The 14,419-nt window shown below is 31.9% G+C and overlaps 1 protein-coding gene across 1 annotated transcript in view; it reads left to right on the top strand.

Annotated features, from left to right (window-relative positions):
- Prkacb (protein kinase, cAMP-dependent, catalytic, beta) overlaps nt 1–14,419 on the top strand; it is a gene marked incomplete at its 5' end in the record, with an annotated part of 117,513 nt that overhangs the window by 83,156 nt on the left and 19,938 nt on the right. The window contains 5 exon segments of the mRNA XM_005385166.2: nt 1,617–1,745; nt 6,232–6,330; nt 7,325–7,407; nt 9,550–9,676; nt 10,663–10,758. Of these exon segments, the coding sequence (XP_005385223.1) occupies nt 1,617–1,745; nt 6,232–6,330; nt 7,325–7,407; nt 9,550–9,676; nt 10,663–10,758 (534 nt within the window).

The following is a 14,419-nucleotide window of genomic DNA, read 5'->3' as shown; positions in this document are numbered from 1 at the left end:
TAAAATCATGACTCTAGCCTAAGTAATTTACTGCTTCAAAAATTTTCAAATGCCTTTATATATATATAAGCTTAAAATGGGAATTATCATGATATGTTTTAATGTATTAATAATTTTATATATACCTAAATTGGAGAAGGAATAAATTTTTCATATAATGCCTAAATGTAAGTGGTTATGCTAATTCCAAGTTGCTATAAACTCTTGATATTTTCTAATATTAATTTTGAATTATGTCTTTGACAGCATACCTAAAAGTTAGACATTGTAATTACAGAATATTAGACACTGTGTAATGTGAAACATACATGCAAGAGAAGAAATAAGGAAGATGGTATATTTTTATTGTAGAAAGAAAAGCAATGACTAGCATAAAGAGATGCTCTGTTGTATACTAATGGTGTTTTTTTTTCCATTATTTGTTGGGGACAGTATTAAACATTTCAATCCATTTACGTTGATAAACCAAAAATTAAATATAAATCTGTAAGATTCATTTAATCAGAATTATGAGGCCATTTCCACAATGATACTCTTGTTAAGTGTGAGATTAGAACAAATTTTATAAGTAAAATGTAAGGTGGCTTCCCCTCTGTAATGATCCAACAAGAAACTCTATGATGTATCATAAAAGACAATGTTTCATTTACAGTAGAGATTAAATTCAGAAGCAGTGAATTTCAACAAGTATCCAGATTTACTGCATATACGTAATCATATTACATCACATTTTTCTCAACCTAAACACTGTAAACTGAGATTTAGAAGTATTTTTCTGACATTTTCATGAATATCTTTATAAAGAAAACTATTAAACAAATAGGTCAGCAACCACTGCATGCTGCTATTTAGTGCATAATTTGTTCCTAGTAATTTTCATTTTGTTGTGGAAGCAACAAATTCAATAGATTGATGCCTCCAATTCTTTGTATGCTGTTGTCAAAGCCAAAGATGTTGGCTTGTAACAAAACATCTATTCAAGGAGAAAAAAAGAGTCTGATTATTGTGAGACTAGCTTTTGGTTCTTCGTGGGATGAGAAACTCTTCTTTCCTTATTGTTACTATTTTAGGTAATGCTAGGTTACTACAGTATCAGTAGACTTTCCTTCATGTTGCTATTATCTAGTTCTATAAAGTCCTATAAAGATACAGAGGAAGTAAGAATGCTTCCTGCAAAGGTAATTCCAATGGAAAGACTGATCTTTCAGCTTATCTACTCAGTCTGATTATATACAAGGCTGCAGCTTCCATGACTTAGTATACTTCTGGGCAGTTTGTAATTATTAAAATAGCGACATGATTTGCTAGATTCAGTAATAGAAAATCCATACTTGAATCTGACCTTTACACATTCACCTGTGGCTTTTGTTTCCTGCCATGACTGTTAAGCACCATTTTGCAATATAATTCCCTTTTCTCTTATTAGAGCCTCTCTTATTCAAAGGGGAAAGTAGAGCCAATAATTTGAATATTTGGAATGAATATTCCTTTTGTATTATTTCTAAAAGGATAGCTACTTAAACTTCCTATTCTCATGGTGTATTACTAAAGAGTATAATTACAGTCTTATGAAAATTTCTCATTTAAATTTTTAAAAATTTTTCATGCATGTGTAGAATAATGCTGGGCTCGAGGATTTTGAAAGGAAAAAAACCCTTGGAACAGGTTCATTTGGAAGAGTCATGTTGGTGAAACACAAAGCCACTGAACAGTATTATGCCATGAAGATCTTAGATAAGCAGAAGGTAAGTGTTTTCCATTATTTACCTACAGGGTAAATTTCAGTATTATCAGCTAGTCTTTTAAATACATGCAGTATGAAAAGCTACCATTGGCACCCATAAATAATTTTATCATTGTGTTCCTTTTTATTCTCATTTATTGTGACTATATGATGCATAGTTAATAGTTTTAGTACATGGGGATGCTTTACTTCAGTAATGCTTATATGTATGTTTACTAGCAAATTACTGAATTCAATATGTAAAGAACAAGCATGGCTACTACATTCTGCCTTTTAGAAAACTATTGGAACTGGTTACTTAATCCTACGTTGACATAACTGAAATTTGGCAATTTTGTCTTATGATTTATTTTTACTCATATTAGAAGCTCTCTTATTTAATATTGTTTGGTTTAGTAAATTTAAGATACCATTCAAAGCAGGAATATCTTGGGAAACATTTTAGTAAACAATTTTTAATTATCACTTATTAATATCTAATGAATCAAGATACCTGAAGTTTTCACGCTTTACATTTTAACTTCCTGTTTTCCTGGTAATCACCACTAAGGGCAAGAAAAAGAATAATGAATATTGATAAAATATCTTAGATTCTTTTGTTCCTAAGAGGGACTTTCCAGCTCTCAGATATCAGCAGGACAATGAGACGAAACACTAGCAGACCCAACAGTCAGGATTACAGATAGAGACTAGATTAACACTGTCAAATGGAAATAGAATGGAAACCATGTGTGTCGTTTTAGATTTTCTAATAGCCGCATTTTAAAAAGTAAACATAAAAGTAGAAATTAATTTTCATAATATGCTTTATTTAATAGCCCAGTCCTTAACACCGTTAATATAAAATTATTGAGATATTTTACACTTTTATGCTAACTCTTCAAGACCTGATGTGTGCTTTACACTTACACTACATCTCGTCTAGGATGAGCCACAAGAGTTAAATAACCATTTGACTGTGGCTGGTGCCGTCACACGGAGAGAATAGCATCCAGCTAGTCAGAGGTTTCAGTCCAACCTTCATTTTCATTAAAAGTGAACTAATTTTAACATGCCCTGTCATAATGGCTTAAGTCTTTCTAAAATGGCTTTTAATTATCCATTGAACCTCATTCACAAATCTTCTCTAATCATGCTTCTCAAATTAATAATTTTATCACTCTCTCCACTAACTCACTTCCTATTAATTCTTTAATCCGCAATGGTGCAGCAGCATGCTTATTTATCCCGTCTTTAGCTGCCCCACTGAAGAGGCTCTAGCTGGGGTCATCAATCCAAAGACCAATCCTCAAGTCCAGTCCTTTTATTTGTCTTATGTGACCTTGTTTACAGCCTATTACTGTTCTGCTCACTCCCTTGAAACTGTCTTGTCCTGACTTCTGGAATCTCTTCTTTGGACTATGTGCTTGCCTCTCTAGGTTTTCCATTTTTTGTCTCTTCTGTTTTGTTCTGTTTTTTTCCTCTGTCCTTCAGAGACTGCTAATGTCTAGACTAGCTCATCTTTCCTTCTGCTTATTCTGTCCCTTCTCCCTTATCTAACAGCCTCAACCCTTTCTTAAACTCTGTACTCCTCACCTGTGCAGCCTGGGCCTGGTACTTTTAGAGGTCAGTTAGGTCCTGCCCTCATTTTCTAAATGAGGCACGTTTGCATGCTATGTTGGTAGCACAACAGGAAAATGCTTCAGATTTATTGCTTTTATTAAACCTGTCATCAAACTGTTTTTCCTGGGTAGGTCCTAGCATTTTATGTTCTTTCTCAAGGAATTTGTAAAATGTGCATTACTCACTAGATATTGACAAGATAACAAAATATATCATCTTATGTCTTAACGTATTTAGTGAATAAGGTTTTAATTCCTTTTTAAAAAAAATTTTGGCAAAGCAGTGACTTGTTAAGTAAATTACTGAGCCAGTTACCTCATGGATAAATCATGGCAAACAAGTGTTTCACAGAAGAGTAACTGCCATTTTATATAAGTTCTATTACTGCAGTGCCCTGGCTTTATGTATAATTAGGATGAAAGACTGTCTCCTAAATTTTTTCTAGTTTATTTAACTTGGGAAAGATAAGTAATAAAATAATACTACATAGTAACTCCATTTTCTATTAATAAAATTACACAAATCTTTCAATTGAATCAGCTTGGCTTCTTCCATCTTAGAATGAATAATGGATTAAAGGGTAAAATCAATGCAGAAACGGAAAAAAAATCACATTTCTTCTCTCCATGCTGTGTGTGAAGCATTGCTAGGATATATATATATATTTTTTTTTATAAAATAAACATGTATAATGTATCATATGATATATAGTGTGCTATATGTGCTATATTATATATGATATATGTGCTATATTATATATGATATATATGCAGTGAATCTTTACAACTTTGTGGGTCATTAATCTCCTTTTTAAGCTGCTAACTTCTATACGTAATTTTTCAGAAGTCAGACAGCTAGAACCAAGAATTTGACTGACAGATTTCTATGCCTCTACTCCTTATTTTTTCTTTAAAATGTATTTATAATCACTAAGAGCCTTTCTACCACCACATAGTTTGATCCCTGATTAACTTCAGCTGATCTTTTACATTAGCATCATGATTTCCAAAACCTCAGACTTTTTATCTCTATTATTTTTATTTCTATTAATTTATCCACCTCCCTGCCACCAAAATTTTGAACTATATTATACCATTTCCCTTATCCATCAAAAAAGCTTCATCATGTTTATTAAATGAAGTTAGATCTCAGCCTACTCAGAATACAGCCTGTTTCCAGTAGTTCTAGTTTTCCTCCAGTTTCCTTTGCGATCTCTTTCTCATACCATTCCCCACATGTTCTCAATCCTGTACTACTCTGTTTTCAAACTTGACTCCTGGGAGTATGTAATGTCCATTTTAGAGGGAAAGAATGACATGTGGCCTGTTTTCTTTAATAATAGCTCACATGTTTGTCCTTAAAAAAATCAACTGGTAACAAATCACTCTTCAATGCTTTAAGTCTGTGTATTTAACAGAAATGTTTAGGAAGTAAATTCAAATTTTTATGAATTTTGAACTTAAAATATGGACTACATCCCAAGGGATGTATTAGATGTGCATATTTAAAAGTAAGTTCAAATTAAATGTTTAATTTTTAACTATTTAATTTAAAAACGAGCTAAGTACGTATGCTTTGGGAGTTTATATACTTTGAATTTATTTCTATTTTTAATTGTATTATATCCCTCACATACACAGTTGGCTTAAGACTGTAATGCAGACAGCCTCGCTCTTTTAGTTTTCATTATTTATTTCACAAGCCAACATATTGTTTATGCCTAATTAAAAACCTGGTGTATTCTAATATACAAAAGTAAATGCAAAGCAAGAATAATTTTCCAACTGATGTTATATATGATATTGTGAAAATATGACTAATTAGTTTTGTAACTAGTTAAAATATGGATGATAATGACCCAGCTACTTCATGTTACAGATTTTAAAAACTGACTTCCAAACCACTAAGATCTCCAAAATGTTACCAAGCTGATTGAATAGAAAGTGTAGGCTAGAACACAGATCTTCTGACTCCTGGTGCATGATTCTTTGCTCAGTATTACTTCTATAGTCTTTATTTTACATAGTATACCATTAATTGGCTGGTATCTTTAGTTATGCTTCTTTTTCATGTTTAGATGGTTTGTTTCTGTAACCACATCCACAGTGATAAGATTCTAGTAAGAAAGAATGCCGACCTTTCACAATTTGATTTGCACATACACACACAGTTGTCATTTTTCTTTTGCCACTTTTCCTTAAATTCAGTGTAGAATTATTGCTTGTGGAATAGAGTCACAATCTTAATGTAATCAAAATAAATTGCTTTCCCCATTCTGTTCAGTAGACAATGCAGAGGAAGCTTTATTAATCCTAACTGACTTATTTGCTATAAAGACATAATAATTTTTTGCCAGTACTTTGTGTGTCATCATCTGAGGCTGTTTAAATTAAATTTTTAGATTTTGTACCTGTATTTATTTATGTATTTATTTATTTACCTATTATGCGATGAAGAGATTATTCATTTTTACCCACTGTTTTTCAGTTTTGGTTGTTTGCTTAATACCTATTTTCTTACTGATTTTAGGAAGTATATATAATCAGTACCTACTTATGAAAGTGTTATAGTGATCTGACTATAAGTCAGTAAGTGCCAAGAATTTTCACATATTAATTTTTTCAGTAATTTTTATGGGTCTATATTTTTGTTTCCACTTAGCTCTTGCCTATTAACTCAATAGTTGACCCTCACAAGACTAACCTTAAAATCCTCTTGTAGGTTTTTTCAAGTCTTATAAGCCTACTTGACAATTATTGTGTTCCTTATCTGCATCTCACAATTTTGCTTCTTCACGTTTATTATATGGCAAAAATTTTCTTCTAAAATGATTGTAACTTTGAAATTTTGCTTAAATTCACTAAAATTCATTCGTTTTATTACAGGTTGTCAAGTTGAAGCAAATAGAGCATACTCTGAATGAGAAAAGGATATTACAGGCAGTGAATTTCCCTTTCCTTGTTCGACTGGAATATTCTTTTAAGGTAAATTTTGGTAATATCTAAGTAAGTTATTTTCAAGCAGATATACATTTTAAAATATAATTCTGTAATAGAATTCTAAGTCAGATGATAAGCTGGAGAGTATGAATAAATAAATAGAGCCATCTTTAGATTTTTATGTAATCTAATTCTGTTGTGCTTATAAGCTTATGTAGCATTGGAAAAGGTTTTAGTTCTCTGTGGAACCAATGTTCAACATGATGTGTGATTTTGCATAAGAAGGTATTAAAAGTCAATTACATTAGTGATCCAGAAACATGGCAGTATGTTATTACATAATTCTTGTACTCATGCAAATGCATATGATAGAGACAACTCTACTTCTCTTAAACACTTTTTACCATGACCTCATCACTTTATTTTACTTACTAATTTATATTCTACTCTTTTATACACAAGGCAAAACATTCTTTGCTCTACTGTTCAAGTGTCTGATAAAGTACAAAAGGTTTATTCTTTAAATTGGCACCTTTTCAACTCTTTGGAATAATACTTGGCATCTCTCTGCACAGTTGAATCGTATAAAACACTTTAACCTTTTTCACCCCAAATGAAGACCTATGCATCCAAGATATTAAAATCATTAATTAACCTCTTAGACATAAAATATTCTTACGAACTCTTTTCAAACTAGTTTTTAACTTTGTTTTTCCCTTGCATACACTATGGCACTATATCATTGCCATAATGTCTAATTATTCAAGAGTTAAATGTTCCCTTTGAAACGGAAGAGCAAAGTGCCAGGCTAGTATATGGCACTAATATATGACTAATATATGGCAAGAATACCGGAGGGATGGTGAAGAACTCAGCATAGAAAAGCTAGAGCATTTTCCATTTGTTCTCTTTTTTTCCTCAATTTTATTAATCTGTCAGATTTTGATTTTGTCCTGTTCTGCTTGAATATGGTATAATCTTAGACTATTCTTAAACCAGATTTTATAATTTTGCGTTATTTCCTTTTGTTTGTTGATAGGATAATTCTAATTTATACATGGTTATGGAGTATGTTCCCGGTGGTGAAATGTTTTCACATCTGAGAAGAATTGGAAGGTTCAGGTAACTGAACTTTCTCCCTCAAGTTTTCTCCCTTCCTCAAGTCTTTGTACGTGTGGCTTTTTTTAAACCAGATTTTTAAGTTAATACCAGTGCCAAAATTTCCTTTCATTTAAGTAACCAGTATTTTAGCAATATGAGGCACTGGGTAAAAAAAAACATTAATAAAAGACCATGTCATGCATGAGTTTTAAAATTAAAAGAAGCAATATGAAACTAATTTAAGTATTTTAACATTAGTAGATATTGTGAGATTTATTTGAAGTTTCTTGAAAATGAAAACCTTACATTTAAAATACTATTATTCAACAAGTAATAGTTGAAATATAATAATACAGTATTTAACATTATAATAATGACATTTATTAATAATATTTAAAATAAGTACAGGAGGCTGAAGATGAGAAAGAAATATATGTAAAAATAATAATAGTAGCATTATGGTGATATGATTATAAAAATGGTGCTTTTCACAAATTTCACTCTCCAAGTTTTTCCTAGGTTCACAATTCAAAATACACACCTAATATAAGAAGAGTTTGTACCTTATTGTTATGTTATTAGTAAGATCTAATAAGATAAGATGTTATTACTACTAAGATATTAAAATAGCTGTGTGATAGTTCATAGATTACTATTGTCAATTAATAATCTATAGTAGAATGAAGCTAAAACCAAGAGTAATGTGAGCTTCATTTACTCTGTATATAAATTTCAGTTAAACATGAGTATGACCTCAAAAGGTACTGAAGATGGTATATTATATTAAAATATTATTTTAAAATATTATTTTTAAACATTCTACAAATATTTTCTGAAGACCTGATGTGAAGCAGGATAGGATATGAGAAATCTACTGACAAGCAAAAGAAATAGCATACATATCATTATATTTTTTAAAATTCTATTTCTGGTACTACCAAATCAAATTCATGTCGCTTATCTTGAGGAAATTCCTATTAATAGTTAAGTTGTTCATTAAAGATACAAATCTAAAAATCATTGCAAACTTATCAAGCAGATTATCCGAGTTCAGTGAAACATACTAGAAAATTGATTATAAATTTAAATTACAAAATCAGTATATCCTTTGAGAGTCATACTTAGATTGTGGCATGAAAATTATGCTGCTGTCAAAATTACAATGATCCTTAGCAGTAATCTATGCATACAAGGACTGTGCATGTTTACACAGACCTACAAATTCTACATATGCCAATGTGTCTGTATAAACATGTATAGTAGAAGATTTGGAAATTCCCATGCCAAGATTGCATATATGGTTTCTGGAAGGAATTATGAGTATTCCTTATTTTGCACCAATATTTTACATTTTTTCTATAAAAGCATGCATCATTTTTGTAATAAAATATGTACACTGCTCCTTTTGCTTGTCACTAAGTTTCCCATGTCCTATGCTAACATTAACCTTCAGCTTATTGCAGTTAAAAAGCTTCTAAGTAGTGACATTCTTTAGAGACTTGACATCTGTGAAAAATGTAGAGAGAGCCTATTAATGATAGCAATGGTACATTCCGTTTGGCACTTGGATTTTCAGTCATTCTCAGGGTCAGACATAATTCTAAAGATTATTATCTTCTAATGGGGGCAGTAATAATTTACGATAAAATGACTTTTAAGATTATGATTTGTTTATTTGCTTGCTTGTTTCTTTGCTTTTTTTTGGTTCATACTGTACTTGTGATTAAACCAGGGCCTTTACACTAAGAAGCATACCCCCCAAGTCAACCCCCTTTTAAAACATTTTGAGACAGGATCTTGCTGAGTTGCTAAATTGCCCAAGCTGAGCTCAAACTAACAATCCTCCTACCAGCCTCCCAGAGTATTTGAATTACAACTGTTTGCTAAATGCCTACATAAGGTTATATGTTTCTTCAATGTAAATTAAATATCAGATGTGGAGTGCATCCAGGTACATAGAGAAAACATGTCCCCTAAATGTATCAAAGCATTATTTGAAGATAATTTACAGAATATTTGGAAATTAACCAAATTCTTTACATACCCTTAAAAAGTGCTTCTCTTTCCCAGCATACCTTACCACATGTTAATTTTTATATATAACATACTCATTAGTATTTATTATCCATGGTACCTGAAAATCAGTACTTTGTTTCTTTGCAGTGAACCCCACGCGCGGTTCTATGCAGCTCAGATAGTGCTGACGTTTGAGTACCTCCACTCGCTAGACCTCATCTATAGAGATCTAAAACCTGAAAATCTCCTAATTGACCATCAAGGTTACATCCAGGTATGACTTGAACACAATTTCTGTGCTGTATTCAGGAAAGTACTAAGCAAGAAGTTTTGCTATTTAACCTCAACATGACCCCCAGAAGTTTAAAATTCTACATGTGGCTATATCTGATAGGTGTAGTCAAAATGCAGGAAAAAATGTATAAAATTACCTTCAAGTCATGACTATAGGGTGTGTATGAAATATAAATGAATTTTGTGTTTTAGTCTTGGCTTCTATGCCAAGATCTCATTAAGTATATACAAATATTCTAAAATCTACAGAAACCCAAAATCTGAAGTACTCGGTCCCAAGCATTGTGGATAAGAGATGATCCACCTGTATTATCTGTCTTAACCCTGTGAAGTGTAAATTGTGTTGTTATTCTCATTTTAGGGCAAACAAAATAAGGCAAAAGAAGGTTATACAACCATTAAACAGTAGAGTCAGGATTTAAACCTAGACAGTCTGATCTGAGTCCACGCTCTTTACGTTTACAGTACGGTAGTTGTAGTACAGTAGAAGTGCCAATCCATTTTACCTAGAAATGGAGCAGCAGCCCTTTGCACAGTTATCAGTAGATCCTCCCGGTAATGGTTTCATGCTTTGACAGTGCACTTAATGGTAAAGAACACATTGGACTTAAGGAATATTTATTATATTGTTGCATTATTATTAAAACCATTTCTTTTTGTGTTTCACTTTCACTTTTATTCCTTGGGATTTTTATGAAAAAGAACTGAAAAGTGTTTTGCTGCTATTCATTTGTTTTGAGAGGGAATAAGGCTTTCCAACATGGGTTGTTTTAACTTTCATTCACTAAATAGTTGTCTTCATGCGTAAGTCTCAATTATATTGACTTACTTTTCCCCCATTTTTCATGGTTTCAATTTTTACCTTGAGTTTTTAACTTTTAGTTTAATTACATTAAACACACTGATGGTGAAGTGATAAAGTTTCACAAGTCTGTTTTTTGTTTCTTTGTTTCTTTGTTTGAATAGGTCACTGACTTTGGATTTGCCAAAAGAGTTAAAGGCAGAACTTGGACATTATGTGGCACGCCAGAGTATTTGGCTCCAGAAATAATCCTCAGCAAGGTATGCTGATAATGCTGGTCTGTATGAAGCAGGAATGTGAGGCATGCATCACAATGGAGTTTTGACGAAACAGTTTATTAACCTAATTTTTATTGGACCTAATATTAGACCTAATATGTATATTAAACCTATTTATGCATAATTACTAAAGAATAATTATTTAGAGTCTACCATTTATTTTATAATTTCTGTCAGTTTTAATTATGGATGTTAGAGAAAAAGAGGGAATAAATCTAACTGCTACTATATATTCATGTTTTGACCCAAAACAGAGCGTTTTGTTTTGTTTTGTTTTTGTTTTTCATAATTATTCCCAGTAACATGAGAGGAAGCAAGCAAGAGATGATATGGACCAGGTGTCAATCTAGAAATGATATGGACTAGGTTTGAGTTCTTCCTTTGTTTCAAATTTATCACCTAAGTGAAAGGAATGTAGGAAATCATTTTGTAATTTTAGTTTAATAGTAGTATTACAGCAGTTGACCAGGTTTAGAATAGAGAAAAGCCATGGGAGAAATGGTAGCCATATTTAAAAGAATGGTTTAACTTCTCTCTTCCTTAAAAAAACTAGAAAGGGAAACTAACAAAAATTGAGTGTAAATAAGAACAAGGAAAGGGAAAGAAATAAAAGGTTCACATTGATGCACCACAAACTGACATATTGAAATTTGGCTGAAACAAAATATTTCTTATAGCTCTCCTCTTATTATCTTTTATAATCTACATCTTTTATAGATTGTTTACTCTTTTATAATTGTCTTTTTACTCTTTTATAATCTAAATATCATTGCTGTTTCTTCTTTAAATGTGGCTAACAATGTCATCACAAAATAAGCACCAATATTTGTACAAGTATGTATAAATTGTGAAAGCAATAGATTGTTATTGTAAAAAACTTGGAAAATACAGAAAAATATAAAGAAACAACCCCCGAAAAACATGTAATCCCACCACTTAGAGATAGACTTAAAGAAAAAACGTATCAATGTATTTTTATATGCATGTTATTTTAATTTAGATCATAATGAAAATATAGTTTTGTGTCTGGCTTTTCTCACTTGTGTAGCAACAATTATGCAAACACCATTTTGTGTGTGTGTGTGTATGTGTGTGGTGCTTATGTTTGTGTACTGACATACCATAAAATATTCAACCAATCTTCCATTGTTGAATATTTAGGTTTCCTTTTTCTTGTCTTTTTATTGCTTTTATTTTAAAGAGAAAAAACTGGGGCTGGGGATTTAGCTCAGCGGCAAAGCGCCTGCCTGGCAAATGCAAGGTCGTGAGTTCGGTTCCCGGTACCGGAGAAAAACCAAAAAAAAAAAAAAAAAGAGAAAAAACTAACAAACCAACAACAATGAAGACAAAAACAAAAAGAACACATAAACAACAAAAAACAATACATGAGCTCAAAACAAAATGATAGCTGCACTACATACTGTTACCTTCACCAAAGTTGCTCAGTCCACCAGATGTAAGAATGCAAGGTTGATCAAACAATCAAAGACAGTAACAAGTAATAAAAAAATTGGAAACGATACAGAGCTTCACCATTGTTTGCTTTTTCTTTTATAGTTGCTGTTGTTGTTAGAGGGTTTTTGTTTGCTTGTTTTCATTTTTTGCTATTATAAACAATTGTGATAAACATCTTTGTATATAAAGCTTTTTATGTATTTCACATAATTTCCTTTGGATAAATTCCCAGAAGCAGAAGTACTGGGTCAAAGGATATGAGCATTTTAAACGCCCTTGATATGTATTACCAAAGTGTTTTCCAAAAAGACTGTACCATTTTATACTCCTACCAGTAGTGTATGAGAGTACCTGTATTACCACACTCTCAAGCACTGAGTATTCTCATTTAAAAATATTTACTGCTTCTTAGATTTTTTCCAATGCTTAATAGCCATTTGATGTTTCTTTGTTTCTTTGTGTGTATGTATGTATATAAATTATTACTTCCTGTCCTTTGCTTGTTACCTGTTGTAACTTAGTAGTTTCCTTATTGATTTGTTTTAATTCCCTATACTTATGGTATTAGCTTGTATCTGGCACATTTAGTATAAACATTAGCATAGAGTTTAAAACATCAACAAGTTAAGTTATTCTTACATCATTTTTTCCTTTTCAAAATAATACCGAATCAGGAAAAAAAAAGGTCGGGGGGGAATAGCTGGGGATGGTAGCACATGCCTGTGATCCAGCACTCTGGTGGAAGGCTGTGGCAAGAGGATCACAGATTCCTGCCTACTCTGGGCAGCTTGTTGACTTGGTGAAACCTTAGTCTCAAAATTAAAATAAAAAGAGTTGGGAATGTAGCTCGGCATAAAAGCTGTTGGTTCAATCACCAGGACTGGAAGAGGGAGGGGAGCAGAGGGAATTATAGTATTATATGTTAGCTAATAATTTGGAAAGTAAACCATTTGTAGAGCTAACATTATGACAAAAGGCTGGAATGTGGAGAGGGTGATAGTAATTAGAGGGGACATCTGAGGGCAGAACACAAGGCCTGGGAAGAACTCAACTTATCTTTCCCCATGATTGGAGAGTGTGAGCTTTTTCCCATATTCCTTTGTGACACTTGACACAGAACATAGTTGATAACACACTTAGTGTACACATGTTAACATATGCACATTATGACTGATTTTCTTATGCTTCTAAGTGTTAATTTTAGTAACTTTAATAATTAAAACCCAATTCACCATATCTTTGAATTATACATTTGGTATGCAAAGCATTTTAAACATATTGTTCTCTTTCACTTAATGTACAGGCACTCCTCATTTAATGACCAAATTACAGTCATGCTGCTGTCATTAAATGAATTGGTCTCTGAGTGAGGAATTGTATATAGTATGTACATTACAATATTCAGAAAAAAGACATAGTCAAAGCTGACTTTGCTTTTGTTTGCATAATTCTTACATATGGTACTGTAATGTATAACAGAACATAAAACTACAGTACTGTAATATACAGTACAATCAGAAAAAATTACAGTACTGTATAAACAAGGTGTACTGTACAATAAAAGACATTGAGGTTCTATAAACAAGATGTAACACTGGTTGTAAGTCCAAGTGACAGGTCGTAAGTCCGAACAGTCCTTAAATAGGTAGGTCGTTAAGCAAGGAATGTCTGTACTTTTCATAAAACCCTACGTACTAATTTTCTTTCCTGTATATGTTTAAAGATAAAAAGAAAATCAGTAGATTGCAAAAGTAGGTTACATTTAAATATTTATATTAATTTGGTTCCACATTAAATTTTACCCTTCACAAGATCCTATGAGATAGACATGATTATCTCCAATATATTTGCCTTCCAAACTCCTGGAATGTAGAGATACAATGTAGAGATATACTCCTTCATATTTTGAAGTCAGCTCCAATATTATCCCACTAGTACTGTTTTGTTTCAAAACCTTTCACCTTTCTATAGAAAACCTAATTTGTAAGATTTGGACCTATGATAGGCCTTAGGAGGTATTGGTCTAGCTCCCTTTCTGTTGCTGAAAAACAAAGTTTTCTCAGAGAAACAAGACAAATTTCATTAGCAGTAATAGTCATCTTGGTTTTAGGGAAAAGATTTAATAATCTTTTCTAATATTCAATTCCGGTATCTGGAAATCCTCCCTTTTGTTTGATTTAAATCTGAT

The sequence above is a fragment of the Chinchilla lanigera genome, unplaced genomic scaffold (genome assembly GCF_000276665.1).
Source record: "Chinchilla lanigera isolate Chin_1 unplaced genomic scaffold, ChiLan1.0 scaffold00022, whole genome shotgun sequence".
Lineage (NCBI taxonomy): Eukaryota > Metazoa > Chordata > Mammalia > Rodentia > Chinchillidae > Chinchilla > Chinchilla lanigera.
This window is presented reverse-complemented; position numbering and strand designations above follow the sequence as displayed.